This window comes from Centruroides sculpturatus, unplaced genomic scaffold, assembly GCF_000671375.1.
Source record: "Centruroides sculpturatus isolate CEXI.00-Female unplaced genomic scaffold, Cexi_2.0 scaffold201, whole genome shotgun sequence".
Lineage (NCBI taxonomy): Eukaryota > Metazoa > Arthropoda > Arachnida > Scorpiones > Buthidae > Centruroides > Centruroides sculpturatus.
In genome coordinates, this window is record NW_019384432.1 from 392,223 (window position 1) to 409,190 (window position 16,968).

A 16,968-nucleotide genomic window follows, 5' to 3' on the forward strand; every position below is an offset into this window, starting at 1 on the left:
ACTCAAAGGATTATAGACCCAAATTTGAGAAAAGGAGAGAAAGGCCAAAAGATAAAAAGTAGTGAGGAAGGTTGGAAAATTAAGGGTCAATATTTGCATAACAGAAGGTCTGTTTAACCTTTCTCACTACTTTTTATCTTTTGGCCTTTCTCTCCTTTTCTCAAATTTGGGTCTATAATCTTTTGAGTCAGAACTTCAGCTTTATTTAGTATTCCTTCGTCATTCACACATCTCCAAGTACAGTATTTGAAAATATTTCCTTTTCACTCAAAAATGAAATAAGTATAAAAGTTTACGGCTTTGTGAAACTTCTTTTTTGAGTTTATGCCGTCGAAATAAATAAATAAAAAAAATAAAACAATTTGTCAGTTTTGTTCACACATTTATTGGGCCACATTGGAACTTGCCTTGGGCCGCGGGTTGGACACCCCTGCTTTAAACATACAAATTTATCTTTTTAGATACTTGCAGCAGAATTGGCACTATAATCCACAAATCTATAAAAGCACTCTTTACTTATACATATAGAGATCATGCTAGAAAATTTTTTTAAAAAATTGCCAACCATTTTGCCAGTTTTTAATTTTTTTTTTTTTTTTTTTTTTTTTTTTTTTTTTTTTTTTTTTTTTTTTTTTTTTTNAAACATTTTTATTTTGCTTCCAGTTTGATTTATACTTAATTGAAATTTTCACTTGATTATTATGAATCATCATGATTAGTTTTTAAATAGACATTAGCATGTTAATTTGGCTGCATAATTGTATTGTATGTAAATTTGTATTTTCTTTCTGCAGGCAGATCAAAATAAATAAGGAATTTCACAAACAGGAAATGACATCATTCTTTTTTATAGGCAGTTTATTCATTATCCTATGATCAATATCAAGAGATTTAATTATAAGCAAAATTTGTATTACATACATCATTTACATATTTTTTTATAGTAAACATTGTCAGAAGTTGGGTTATAATTATGTATAAATTTAAAACTTGGTAAAGAATGTCTGTATACATTATAATGATTTATGGAATTCAATTTAATAAAGACGAGAACTTTACCATCTACATTTTAATCAGATAACAATGAAACAGTGAATATCAACTTTTCTCTGAAAAAAATATTTTTCAATATTAAGTAGTATTTAAAAAGGAATATATTGCAGGTTGTTCTTAACATTGTTATCAATTATTTCCAAAATAAGTTAACAATAATTCATTTCATCTTAGTTTCTATTGCTTCTTTTATTTAATAACATTTAACATTAAGGAAAGAATGTCATCAAAATCGGGGATAAACTTTGTGGCATACAATATTAAAATTTCCTTTAGATATTTTGTTGAACAATGATCATCAATATTTTTATGTATATTTCATTTTTTGCAATGGTTTGTTTGAAAAGTATACAAAATACTGTATTCCCCATGCAAACTTAAACTTACAAATCTATACAAGAAGAAAATTTTTTACACTAACAAGCTCTCATATTTAAATAGGTTTTTATAAAATCCATTTGTAGCAAGGTTTATTAATTCTAGTTGATTTGAAAAGTTTATATTGCTTTGTTGATCTAGTCAAATATTGGTGATAGCTTGTTTTCACTCTGACCATATTTTATGTGAGGTGGGTAGATATGCTTTGGGTGCAGTATTTGGCCCATGGGTCAAATACTGCACTGCATCATAGGTTGGAGACCCTTATGTTATATGATAACAGTTGTAATAGTTTAAATAAAAGGAAACTACTACAAATTTTGTATTGAAAATAATTATAAAAATGAAATACTATAGTCTTAATTAAATCTTATATATACTCTTTATAGTCTTAATTTAAGCTTTAAAAGTCTAGGAGTTATCCAGTTTTATTGCNATATATTTTTAATTTAATTAAATCAACTCTATTTTGTTGAATATATTAGATTTTGTAAGCTGAAGGGTTTGTTAAATGTATCTAGTAATATTCTCAGTGTTGTAGACACACATTTCAATACTGGTAGTGATGCTGATGTGTCTGAAATAGAGATGGTAGTGATCAGGATATTGAAGAAAGTGAAGATAGGCTAATGAACAGAGTAAAGATAATGGTTATAAACTCAGCAAGGAAAGTGAAGAAATGTAAATGTACTGATAATATATTAAATAATAATGAAAAATCTTAGCCTTTTAAATAAATAAAATATATATGAAACAATAATTACAATTTTTGTGATAACTCATGATGTATTTTCTTCATAATTGAAGTTTAGACTATTTACAAAAATTAATGTGGCATTTGGTAGAAAACTGGTAGAAAATTGGTAGAAAACTCCACAATGTTAAGAGATCAAGTGACCACTAGACTACCACTAGAGGGCAAGAAGCAGTTTAAAAGTGGATAAAAATAATATGGTGAGAAGATTTCTGTGTTTTTAATGTATAAGTGTCAGAATCTACAAGAAAAGGCTGGCACTTGATCTCTTTTAACATTGTGGAATTTTCTACCAATTTTTTACCTTTGTTTAATGTTAGAAAGTTGTGTATGTGACCTTTGTCTTTGTGATTGTCGTGCCCTCCCCTCTGCTATGTGTGGGGTCTGTTGGGTTATGTTCGTCAAGGGAGTTGTACTCTGGTCCAGTATAGTTTAGTTTGGAATGTGTGCTGTGGTCTAACGGACATCGCTTTCTAGTTCTCTCCACTTTTCTTTGTGTTACCTTCGACATTACCCTTCATTATATCCAAACCCTGACATTTAAGAAGTATTCTTCAAAGCAATTTTAGACTGTTACTTCTGTGGTGGTGTATAAGGGATTAAAAGATAGACTTGAAAATTTAATTTTTGTAAATAGTCTAAACTTCAATTATGAAACAATAATTTTTTTAAAATTTACAAAAGTATGCAAGAACTTTTGAGAGGAATGATTTCTGTCATCTTCAGGTATAAACATGCAAATATCTAATGGCTTTTTTCAAAAAAGTCAAATGGTTGAGTTCAAACAATTACATTTCAAACTCAAATAGAATACAGAGTATAAAAACAGTTACAGAATATGGTTGCATTTGAACAGTCTGAAATTCATTTTTTTTCAACTGCTGCTATAGTTTAGTCAAAATTTGTATTTTTACTCTTTATTCCATTTGAGTTTGAAATGTAATTCTGTTCAAACTCAACCATTTTGATCTTTTTTCAAAAAGTCATTTGATGTTCATGTGTCTTTGTTTTTGAAGACAACAAGTGATTCCTATAGAATGTTCTTAGGTGTTTTTTGTAAACTTTTTAGCAAAATGTTTCCAATTATAGTTTAGCATCAGAAGACCGATGTCTTTCATTAGTATCCTTTTTTGATGAGAGTGCTGTTGGTGTTTGTTCATTTGATACAGTAAATATTCTGTGACATCTGTGGTAACCATTAATTAAAGTGAAAACCCAAAATTTTTAAAAATATAAAATTTTTGCCTTTAAACCAGGGTGTCCAACCTTTTTGTTCCTATGGGCCACATTGAAAAAAGTCATGGAGTTTTGGGCCACAATATAATATATTTGTGACCCAATCCTTAAATATAAAAGTATATTTAAAGATTAACATATCTAGATTATAGTAATAAGTATTAAAACTTATTAATAATCTAGGTATCACGAAAAAGGATATTTTAAAAAATTACTTCTACAGACATTTTTAATTTCTACTTAGAAATAGATAAATTTATTTATAAAGAAGACAAGCAAAAATTTATTTGAAAAACACAAATATTTGTTTTATTTGTGTCCCTAATTAATAAAAAAACAATGACACACCATTTTAAAGTGCATTTTTATTCAACTAATATATTTATAAATAATATGTAACCCAGAAAGTAGCCAATGCGCCAAATGATAATTTTTACGCCAAACTAAAAAAAAGGGTAGCCAAATTTGGCACAAAGTAGCCAAATCTTGCAATGATGGAAGGAATACTAAATAATGCTGGAGTTGGAACTCAAAGGATTATAGACCCAAATTTGAGAAAAGGAGAGAAAGGCCAAAAGATAAAAAGTAGTGAGGAAGGTTGGAAAATTAAGGGTCAATATTTGCATAACAGAAGGTCTGTTTAACCTTTCTCACTACTTTTTATCTTTTGGCCTTTCTCTCCTTTNTTTTTTTTTTTTTTTTTTTTTTTTTTTTTTTTTTTTTTTTTTTTTTTTTTTTTTTTTTTTTTTTTTTTTTTTTTTTTTTTTTTTTTTTTTTTTTTTTTTTTTTTTTTTTTTTTTTTTTTTTTTTTTTTTTTTTTTTTTTTTTTTTTTTTTTTTTTTTTTTTTTTTTTTTTTTTTTTTTTTTTTTTTTTTTTTTTTTTTTTTTTTTTTTTTTTTTTTTTTTTTTTTTTTTTTTTTTTTTTTTTTTTTTTTTTTTTTTTTTTTTTTTTTTTTTTTTTTTTTTTTTTTTTTTTTTTTTTTTTTTTTTTTTTTTTTTTTTTTTTTTTTTTTTTTTTTTTTTTTTTTTTTTTTTTTTTTTTTTTTTTTTTTTTTTTTTTTTTTTTTTTTTTTTTTTTTTTTTTTTTTTGGCCACTTCAAATTATATCACTACCAGTTTTACTTACTAATTAATGCAGGTACTGATGGTCTTATCAGTTTAAAGTCTAGAAAGCAAAAGTAACGTGCTAAGCTGTCACTTATAAATAGGAATCATATTTTGAGTTATTCATTAAAAAATTTTTCAAATAATATGCTTACACAATGATCACAATGCTTATAGTATGACATGACAGAACCTGTGAAATAATTTTTGTGCTTTTAGTCTGTTGAAAAAGATCAAAGTGAAAAAAGTCACCCCAAAAAATTCGCCAAATTTTATGTCAGTTAATATAAAAATTCCGCAAACTGGAAATACTGGGTAGCATTGCATGAAAACTGCCTTTTTGTTCTCAATGTCATTTCCTGCTTTTCTGTCCAAAGTCGCTGCATGACATTCTGAGGCTGTACTATCTATTTAAAAATGTTGGAAAACTAGAATTTCCAAGTTCTTGATAATATTGGCTTTCTGTATAGATAGTAAAGAAAAAAATTTTTTTTTTCAATCACGACATTCTAGATATTAAAATCTAGGATGTTAATTAACTTGTTGGTTGTTAGACTCTTCATCTACTTGTGTTAGCATGCTTGATTAGAACCAATATTTTTCAGTCAAATATCAATATAGTACTGCCCTAAATAACACTACCCTTCCAGAATGTGAATAAATACTTGTAAATGGATTTTTCCATATGTATCAAACAGAAAACCATTCAGTATTTGAATTATAAAATACTGGATGATTATAATTCCTTTTCAGTACTGTGTAGAGAGCTATTTAGCAATCCAAATGCAACCAAATTTGCTATGGTGACATTTTAGAACATGACAATATTTCCATAAAAAATATTTACCAAAACTTGTCACTTTTGCATTTCTGGTACTGCAAGCAGTGAAAAAGTAGTTTCATTTGTGAGGCCACTTACATGCACTTAATAAACCATACTAATCGTAAGTTTGGCAACCTTGAAAAAACAATATCATATGCATTTGAGAATTGTCACTGAGGATTAAGATTCCCAGGATAAGCAAAAGACCAGGAAATGAGAAATGCTACTAGTGACTAATTTTAGTCCACAACATCAACTGGAAAAAGTCAGTTATTGTTATCAGTTCATTGTGAATCCCAAAGTAATTACAACCAGCAGTGTCTATTGAACATCAAAACAGATTCAAACATAAGAGACAGAAATTTGAATTTTATGATCTGATAACTTCATTTATGATTAAGATTTGAGTTGTGCTCTTATAAAGAATCAAATGGAAACTGCTCCTGCCAAAATCAGGAGGCCAAGACTCCATTGCATCTTCTGTTTTATTGCACAAAATACAAAGACTCTAGGCTAAAACTAATAACCAGACATGAAAGGACACCCATGACTATACCAACTGGACACCTTTCTAATCAGCCACTCCATCTACAAGGCTATGATAAAACAGTATGCTTAATCAACGTTAGTTTGCTTATGATTGCAATGCCCTTATGGAAATGAAGGTTCCCTAGAGCATATGGGTGGTGGTTGCCAGTAGTCCAGGTGTGGAAATTGTCCAGGGTTTCAATAAAGTTTAATTTTTCTAATTATGTGTATATGGACATTACATATGTAATATTGGTACTTAATGTACATCCTCTGATACATCATCCATCTCTGCTCAGAACTTAATGTAATTAAGTATATGGTCTAACAAACTGAACCAAGTGCCCTTTTCCACCTTTCCTTTCTTGTCCTCCTCCTATCCTCTACTCCTTTCTTTTTCCTTCCCTTCCCATTCACTATACCACTGAGTGTGGCCAATCATCCTTCACCTAGAAATAAAGAATGAAAAACTTAATTTCATTTTAAAATTTGATTACACTTTGATGATGTGAAATCTTGTATTCATTTCATTATTTTCAAGAGAGATTATCTTCCTGGAAAATTTGTTTTTCTCCTATGATAAATTTGAGTTTAATAATTTCGTTTTGCAATGAAATTTTTATTATTTACATACATCTAGCTTCTAAGTTTATTAACAGTACAACCATCATTAATTAATGTAATATAAATTGTTAAATTTTTATACTAAATCAGCAATAGGCAAAAAAAGTCATAATCTTTGTCATAGGTAAATTGTAGTTGTTATTTTAAAATATTTCTAATTTAAATATATTTTTACATTGAATATAAAACATTTTTATTTTGCTTCCAGTTTGATTTATACTTAATTGAAATTTTCACTTGATTATTATGAATCATCATGATTAATTTTTAAATAGACATTAGCATGTTAATTTGGCTGCATAATTGTATTGTATGTAAATTTGTATTTTCTTTCTGCAGGCAGATCAAAATAAATAAGGAATTTCACAAACAGGAAATGACATCATTCTTTTTTATAGGCAGTTTATTCATTATCCTATGATCAATATCAAGAGATTTAATTATAAGCAAAATTTGTATTACATACATCATTTACATATTTTTTTATAGTAAACATTGTCAGAAGTTGGGTTATAATTATGTATAAATTTAAAACTTGGTAAAGAATGTCTGTATACATTATAATGATTTATGGAATTCAATTTAATAAAGACGAGAACTTTACCATCTACATTTTAATCAGATAACAATGAAACAGTGAATATCAACTTTTCTCTGAAAAAAATATTTTTCAATATTAAGTAGTATTTAAAAAGGAATATATTGCAGGTTGTTCTTAACATTGTTATCAATTATTTCCAAAATAAGTTAACAATAATTCATTTCATCTTAGTTTCTATTGCTTCTTTTATTTAATAACATTTAACATTAAGGAAAGAATGTCATCAAAATCGGGGATAAACTTTGTGGCATACAATATTAAAATTTCCTTTAGATATTTTGTTGAACAATGATCATCAATATTTTTATGTATATTTCATTTTTTGCAATGGTTTGTTTGAAAAGTATACAAAATACTGTATTCCCCATGCAAACTTAAACTTACAAATCTATACAAGAAGAAAATTTTTTACACTAACAAGCTCTCATATTTAAATAGGTTTTTATAAAATCCATTTGTAGCAAGGTTTATTAATTCTAGTTGATTTGAAAAGTTTATATTGCTTTGTTGATCTAGTCAAATATTGGTGATAGCTTGTTTTCACTCTGACTGTATTTTATGTGAGGTGGGTAGATATGCTTTGGGTGCAGTATTTGGCCCATGGGTCAAATACTGCACTGCATCATAGGTTGGAGACCCTTATGTTATATGATAACAGTTGTAATAGTTTAAATAAAAGGAAACTACTACAAATTTTGTATTGAAAATAATTATAAAAATGAAATACTATAGTCTTAATTAAATCTTATATATACTCTTTATAGTCTTAATTTAAGCTTTAAAAGTCTAGGAGTTATCCAGTTTTATTGCCAGTTAGAAAAATGATTTATAATTTAAACTGAAACTTTCTGTCAAATTACATTTTTTTTTTTTTTTTTTACTTTGATAATTTATCCTTTTCATAAGTGTAATTGAAAATACAATTTTAAAATCCAAAATCAAAGCTAGAATAGATAACCTCTAGATAATTTGATGCGCCATAATTTGTGGACATCATTACTAGTCAGTGTTCTGACATCGATGGCAATACAGATCTATTTAATTGAGTTCACCTGAATTTTGCAAGGCACATCAAATTATGTATTGAAAACGATGGAAATCATATTGAAAATGCTATTTAGTAATATTAGAATCAAATAAAATTATTTTGTTTTTAAAAGTGTGTGTTAATCCTTATGTACACAGACTTTGTGGACACCCTGTATACAAGCAATTAAAACATCAATATTAGCTCTGCTCCTACACTCTGTACCTACTCTGTGTATTAAGGCACATGTGCCTCGTTGTTATGCATTTTTCAAATATAAGTTTTTAACATTTAGAACGCAATTTTTTAAAAGTTTCAAATAGCTAATGCCGTTCTCATTTCAAGTTAAAATTTTTGTTTGAAATCTGTACGATTCTGATTCTACCCGAGGATGACACCTTTTACTGCGTCGAAAGCTCATGTAAGAAAATAAAACATGCAGTAAACAAAAGGTAATGCCTCTTCGTGTGAATTTTCTCTTCAATCAGTAAACTGCATATTTTTCTCAACAAAAAAGAATTCACAAAGCTATGATAGCTAATCAATGTTTCCAGATTCTACATTGTTTTAAAATTTAATCTAAATTGTTACATTCACAACCATTTTTAAAATATTTTAGTATCTGAGATCAATCGGCTGTAACCTCATATAAAAGGAAATTAATATACAGTAGCGTATGCTGATAGCAAATAGTCTTGAAATGATTATTGCTATTGGCTTAAGTCCATACTCTAGAAATAATTTGTTTTTGATCATCTTTACAATTTTTTTTTTGCTTTGTTTTTTAAGTGTGTAACAGCTAAACAGCAATGTATTTCACTTTAAGTATTATATGTACTGTACTTTTTAACTATAACATGCACTTTATTCTAATTACAGTAAACAAAGCAGAAAACTTAAGACCTTTTTAATTTTTTCATTATCTTTTAAACTTTCATTATTATTCTTACATTTTTTTTACACCTGAACCCTTCAAATAAAGGGAGAAATTTGTAAAAATTTTACACAAATGATAACTTTATTTTAGGACCATTTCTGGTAGGATTTTTTAAAATAAAATTAATTTCTGAATATGATTGATCAAAATAGTTTCCAACATATACAACTTATGTTGGAAATGTAACTCATCATCATGTCAATTTGAATGTTTGTGTAACATTTTAAGAACATTAATTAAATCTGTAAATGCTTATTAATTTTTCATCTGAATCCATTCTTTTAGTCCTTAAATATATATGATGGCTTAAATGCTTTGCACATGTAACAATCTTAATCTTTTAAGATAAAATTGATGTAATGGAGAGAGTAAGGAAGAAAATCCATCCTAGTGGTAATATATCTTCTATCTGCATATAATGTAAAGAAAAAAATGTTCTTTTGGATCAAAATGTTTAGTTCATTTTTCTTACATTATAAAATGTTTTGTAAAATGTTCTAATATTCATTTTGATCTGGATTAATTAACTGGTAATCCATGCGCTACGAATTTGTCTGGTCATTTTTTTATTTGATCATTCCATGAATTTTTTATTCTTAATTGAACTGATTTTGAACAAACCAAAGTGAGTCTTTAAAAGATGTTAATACTCGTAACATCTATTAACTATAAAAATTTTGTTCATTATTAAAATAACTTTTTTCCCCTTATTTAGAAAAGTTAAAAATTTTAATTCTATAATTTTAAAACATTTCAAAACTAATAACAACAAATTACAACTTTTTATCCCATTAATAATAATAACCACTGTCCAATATGCTGATTTTAAAATTCAGTAAATAATTAAAAATGAATTTTTCAGAAATTTTATCATAATTCAGAGGTCATGCAATGCAATTGTATTGAATAATATTCTATTAATTATTTTGCAAGTTTTAATATTATGTATATTTTACAATAAATTATGTAATCACGGAATTTAAATGTTTTTTAAAATGACAGCATTTTAATTAAAGCCAAAAGAAAAGTTTATTTTGATTTATAACTATCTGTTAATAATAGTGTGTGAACGTTTGGTAAAAGTTCTATGTCGTTCCTCCAGGAAATAGAAAAAGTAGGCCACCTCTACAACTTAACTACTGAATAACTAGNAATAATAATAATAATTATATAACAATATCGTATAGAGAAATAATAAATTTACAAAATTGTTCCCTCTTTTTCGTTTCTTATTTACTTTACAAATCCGTAAGAATTGTTCTTTACAATTGTTAACTGTAATTTCCACAACTCGTTAAATTCTTTCAATTTCTTATAAATGTCCTTCCTCTATAAGGGGAAAAAGGAAAATCATAAATACGTGCTCGAGCACTTATTATAACAAAACAATTCAACGTAACTGTTTTGAAATGCATCATAAATAAATAAAACAAAAATAGCATAGCTGTAATTACATGTCGACCTCGTGATGTCGCTGATTAAATTTGATGTAGACTATTACGTAAATAAAAATGTACTTACGTTATTGTCTTTTTCTCTATTGTTTTTGGCTCCGGTCGGGCTCTGTTTAAAACTTTCAAAAAATCCGATGTCTTAGCCCTCATCCGAGAGTGAATATAAGCCTGAAAAGAGTTTTAAAATTGCCTTTTAATTAAGTTCCAAGGGATTAAAATTTCTACATTACCATTTTTTCATTATTCATATTAGAAAATTTATTATATGTTTATACTATTTGCTATAAAGTTATTATAAGGCAATTTATCAGTTAATATTTAAAATATTTTCTAGAATTAATTATAAAGACTGACAAACTACCAAAATATTTGGAGCTCAATAAAAAGTAATTACTGTATACTTGAGTTTAAATTTTGTTTTTATTCACTCATTCTTGATAAATTTATGAATCACAGAGTATTCAAAAAACTATTTTCCTAATAGATACTTCTACAAAAGACACAAAAACTTATTGTGCTTTAACAATTAAATATTAATATTATATCCCATAAATTCCCTAAAAACAAAACTAAAAAAATAGAATAATTTTACTGCTGTTAATAAACGAAAACAATTTCAATTTTTTTTATAATTGTCCCAAATTCTAACATTAAAATATTTGAATCAGAAATGCTATTTTCCAAAAAACAAAAACCTTTGTGACAAATATTTTACTATAATTTATAATTAAAATATTTACTTCAAAGCTATTAAAAATATGAGAATTTATGATTTGTAATTGTTGTATTATAAACAAACACAAATTTCTGAATTTAAAATTCAAAATTTGCATAACAATTTTTATGATAATAATAAAGAAATAAAGATCATTCTTTTTATTCATTTAAATTTTGAATTTATACTACAATTTTAAGTTCACTAACATTTACTCATAAATTAAAATTAACTTGATTGTAGAAGCAGCCAGTCAGTAGGTGGGAGAAAAAATTAAATTGAGACAGTTCAACTTCATGATAAATACTATAGCATTTTCTGTTACATAAATTTTAAATGGAAGGGTACAATGTACAAAGTGAGTGGCAGAAGTGGAAGTGATTATTTTAACAAAAATAATTCTTTATTAGTTATGTTCGATTGGAATAAACGCATTTATCATAAAAATATACTACTAAAACATATTAGAATGCTAAATTTTAAACAGATGAATCAAATTCTTAAAAATATTTTTATAAGATTAATTTATTATTATTCTANTTTACTTTGATAATTTATCCTTTTCATAAGTGTAATTGAAAATACAATTTTAAAATCCAAAATCAAAGCTAGAATAGATAACCTCTAGATAATTTGATGCGCCATAATTTGTGGACATCATTACTAGTCAGTGTTCTGACATCGATGGCAATACAGATCTATTTAATTGAGTTCACCTGAATTTTGCAAGGCACATCAAATTATGTATTGAAAACGATGGAAATCATATTGAAAATGCTATTTAGTAATATTAGAATCAAATAAAATTATTTTGTTTTTAAAAGTGTGTGTTAATCCTTATGTACACAGACTTTGTGGACACCCTGTATACAAGCAATTAAAACATCAATATTAGCTCTGCTCCTACACTCTGTACCTACTCTGTGTATTAAGGCACATGTGCCTCGTTGTTATGCATTTTTCAAATATAAGTTTTTAACATTTAGAACGCAATTTTTTAAAAGTTTCAAATAGCTAATGCCGTTCTCATTTCAAGTTAAAATTTTTGTTTGAAATCTGTACGATTCTGATTCTACCCGAGGATGACACCTTTTACTGCGTCGAAAGCTCATGTAAGAAAATAAAACATGCAGTAAACAAAAGGTAATGCCTCTTCGTGTGAATTTTCTCTTCAATCAGTAAACTGCATATTTTTCTCAACAAAAAAGAATTCACAAAGCTATGATAGCTAATCAATGTTTCCAGATTCTACATTGTTTTAAAATTTAATCTAAATTGTTACATTCACAACCATTTTTAAAATATTTTAGTATCTGAGATCAATCGGCTGTAACCTCATATAAAAGGAAATTAATATACAGTAGCGTATGCTGATAGCAAATAGTCTTGAAATGATTATTGCTATTGGCTTAAGTCCATACTCTAGAAATAATTTGTTTTTGATCATCTTTACAATTTTTTTTTTGCTTTGTTTTTTAAGTGTGTAACAGCTAAACAGCAATGTATTTCACTTTAAGTATTATATGTACTTTTTAACTATAACATGCACTTTATTCTAATTACAGTAAACAAAGCAGAAAACTTAAGACCTTTTTAATTTTTTCATTATCTTTTAAACTTTCATTATTATTCTTACATTTTTTTTACACCTGAACCCTTCAAATAAAGGGAGAAATTTGTAAAAATTTTACACAAATGATAACTTTATTTTAGGACCATTTCTGGTAGGATTTTTTAAAATAAAATTAATTTCTGAATATGATTGATCAAAATAGTTTCCAACATATACAACTTATGTTGGAAATGTAACTCATCATCATGTCAATTTGAATGTTTGTGTAACATTTTAAGAACATTAATTAAATCTGTAAATGCTTATTAATTTTTCATCTGAATCCATTCTTTTAGTCCTTAAATATATATGATGGCTTAAATGCTTTGCACATGTAACAATCTTAATCTTTTAAGATAAAATTGATGTAATGGAGAGAGTAAGGAAGAAAATCCATCCTAGTGGTAATATATCTTCTATCTGCATATAATCTAAAGAAAAAAATGTTCTTTTGGATCCAAATGTTTTTAGTTCATTTTTCATTACATTATAAAATATTTTGTAAAATGTTCCAATATTCATTTTGATCTGGATCAATTAACTGGTAATCCATGCGCTACGAATTTGTCTGGTCATTTTTTTATTTGATCATTCCATGAATTTTTTATTCTTAATTGAACCGATTTCGAACAAACCAAAGTGAGTCTTTAAAAGATGTTAATACTCGTAACATCTATTAACTATAAAAATTTTGTTCATTATTAAAATAACTTTTTTCCCCTTATTTAGAAAAGTTAAAAATTTTAATTCTATAATTTTAAAACATTTCAAAACTAATTACAACAAATTACAACTTTTTATCCCATTAATAATAATAACCACTGTCCAATATGCTGATTTTAAAATTCAGTAAATAATTAAAAATGAATTTTTCAGAAATTTTATCATAATTCAGAGGTCATGCAATGCAGTTGTATTGAATAATATTCTATTAATTATTTTGCAAGTTTTAATATTATGTATATTTTACAATAAATTATGTAATCACGGAATTTAAATGTTTTTTAAAATGACAGCATTTTAATTAAAGCCAAAAGAAAAGTTTATTTTGATTTATAACTATCTGTTAATAATAGTGTGTGAACGTTTGGTAAAAGTTCTATGTCGTTCCTCCAGGAAATAGAAAAAGTAGGCCACCTCTACAACTTAACTACTGAATAACTAGGAAGATAATTTTGTGTCCGTTTATTATACAATCTCCGCCAGTCGACGGAGCGTGGTTCCTGTTTGCTGGCGTGATAGTCTAATTGGTCTGTTGAAGATTTACTCTTAAGAATTGTCATATTATACAGTATATCTAGACGATAGTAGATCACTGACGTGTGACCAACGGAACAATAACAGTTTTCTATGGGATCTGTTTATTCCATTCATTCATTCTCCGCTCGTTATCTATCAATGTACCTGTTTGTTGGTGAATGACTTAGGTGCTTACTATATTACAGTACAGGTTTTTTTCGTTTAAGTTTTTTGTAACTGTAATTGCTCGTCGTATTTCGTGCCATTATAATTGACGAGATATTTAAAATATATATATAATACATAATTATTTATTTTATTTTTTTTAATGCAGGATGGCCTGGTGACTTTTCACGAAGGATACGATGACCTTCGATCCGAATCTCCCTGGCCCGTTCTGAAGAAATTCGTCTGTGGTGTGGCTGCGGGTGTCATCGGCGCCCTGACAGTGGGGGCCATCTTGTCTTCCAAATCGTAGATTGAACCGGTGCTGTAACAAACTCGGAATATCGAATAAAAATTAAAAGAAAAAAATGGTTCGATATGTCGTCGTCGTATGTGTGTGATTGGTGCGTATGTTTCGTGTGAAAGCAACTCCTCTCCCAATCACCATGGCAACCGTTCGTACCTCGTCGAACCCTCCGAACTCTTATCTAACCTCACTTTGGAATTTTTTATTATATTATTATTAAAATGGAACATTTTCTTAACGATGAAAGTATAACTGGAAAACATTCGTCTGTAATAGGATGATTTTATTTGTGTATTTTCTGGTTCAATTTTGGGTTTTCCCGTTCTCTGTGTCCGAACGGATTTCGAAAACATTTTATTTTGGTACAAATTTCGTTGGGCAGTTTCTCCACTAAATACTTGACAGAGATTTATATAAGATATATAAATAAATATATGCATAGATAATGGAGCACGACTGGCATTTTTATTACCTGCAGATCTGCAACAATTTATTTGCTGTAATTTTGTAATTAAACATTTTTTTATTTCTAATGTATTACTAGCTGTCATGATTTGGAACTTTATTATTATCGACTTCCATTTTGTAAGTCATGCAACTCGGCTTTGTTAATGCGACACTCCCATTCTCAACCGAGCTATACGATATCATGAATGAACAATTTTCTGGTTTTTAAAAAAAAGTTCGTGGAAAGCGAACCCAACAAAATGTATCCGATAACACCCCAAGTTCACCGACCCGACGTCATCGTGTTTTGCTATTGATTGACTGACTCTATTCAAACGAACCGATGATTATTTGTAGAGTCGTCGACCCAAAAAAAACCTTATGTATAATATAATGATGAGAAAATACTATAGATTTCCCCTTTCGACCCTCGAAACATCGCACGAGATTTATCAACATGCATTTATTTTAAATTCGTTTTCGACTCATACGGGTAGATAATGTTTATCAAGTAATGCTAATTAATGGTTACATCTTTCCTTACTAAGTACCATTTACCAACGAGTTCTCGAGGGACATTTAAAAATGCCTTAATTGAACTTTTCGTAATGGGAATGGTGCGTTTATAATCGTCTGTAATTAACCTTGGTAGATATGGATCCCCGCGGATTTCGAATCAGGTTTTATAATTTTATCGTGTTTTTAAGTTATCACTTTGATCTCGATTAATTAAACGATAATCCATGCACTACGAATTCGTCTGATCTTTTTTTTATTTGTTCATTCCGTGAATTTTTATTCTTAATAGAACCGATTTCGAATAAACCGAAAAGCGAGTCTTTAAAAGCCAACATTAATTTTGTTGATCTGGAGGCAGGTGGAGGATACAGCTGTTTAACGTTTAGGATAAGGAACAATGGTGGACACGTGGATGGCGCGTGACGCGGTTCCAAATGGTACTCGGGGTTTGAACCGATTACGTCGATTTAGGTTAAGTTCGAAAACATCTGTTCTCCTCTGATTTTTATTTCGTGGAAATTCTGTATTTTAAGCTTTTTGAAATAAAAAGTTTTAAATATTTCTATTTTGTGGAAAATTTATTTCTGGTGTTTGTTAATTATTAAAAATAGCGATTAAACATGTGCGGTTGTACTGTACATGTGCATAATAATTGCTACATGTACTGTACCAGTACAACCGTAAATGAATCGCTTCGATAAATTGAATACGCAGCGGTTAACAATAACCTTTTAATTAGTCTAATAAAAGGGAAATTGTTAACACAAACAAGAGCGTTAATGCAATCGTTATCAACGGTCGACATAACTAAGTTGTATTGTAACAAGAGATTATTTTCTATTCGTGAGCTTTATTAATGAATTATTCCTATTAGTTTAAGCAGAACGACAAATGATAATTCCGAACCTAAATAATCAACGTTAAAATTAGTATTAAATGATGAAGTTTAATTAGTAACAGTATCAGAACAAGGCCGTGAACACACAAATGTTTGTGTGTTTAACCCCTCCTATAAGCGGAGAATTTAAAATAGAACAATATGTTTTATGTAACATACTTTATTTTGTACTCGTTCAGTTATAACTTGTAAGTATTGTTACTCTAACAGTTTAATTTTTAGTCTAGAAATCTAATGTTTAAAACTTCAAGCTTTTATCCTGTGTATGGACATTTATCTTAAATCATTTTGTCTAAGAATTACATCGAAAATTTTAAAAATAACCTTATCTATTTAACTGGTATTTTATTCGAATTGCGGCTATATTTATGGCTTCTCAAACACGCATCTCATTTGTTTAAAGTCATGTCGAAACGTCAACGAACTTAAAAAGTCGTAATTCGATCAAATCAATATTTTGAGCTTATTCTTCCACAAGATAACTTCAATAAATACGCTTTTTATTTTAAATAGTATGAATTGAGAGAGCAAATTATAGGAAATTCAA

The 16,968-nt window shown here is 27.6% G+C and overlaps 1 protein-coding gene and 1 long non-coding RNA gene across 3 annotated transcripts in view; one reads left to right on the forward strand and one right to left on the reverse strand.

Annotated features, from left to right (window-relative positions):
* LOC111619779 (apoptosis regulator R1-like) overlaps positions 1-16,084 on the forward strand; it is a 29,053-nt gene extending 12,969 nt beyond the window's left edge. Inside the window, exon 2 of the mRNA XM_023361592.1 lies at positions 14,420-16,084. Coding sequence (XP_023217360.1) covers positions 14,420-14,563 — 144 coding nt within the window. The 3' untranslated portion in view covers positions 14,564-16,084. The remainder of the gene's footprint in view (positions 1-14,419) is intronic.
* Positions 10,291-10,979, reverse strand: LOC111619780. 2 transcript variants are annotated; one of them, XR_002755816.1, is made up of 3 exons: positions 10,881-10,979; positions 10,587-10,687; positions 10,291-10,394 (listed from the first exon to the last, which is right to left on the reverse strand). It is a non-coding gene; the product is annotated as an uncharacterized LOC111619780 (long non-coding RNA). The 2 variants fall into 2 exon arrangements; XR_002755817.1 differs by having other exon boundaries at positions 10,921-10,943.
* Positions 16,085-16,968: the final 884 nt, after the last annotated feature.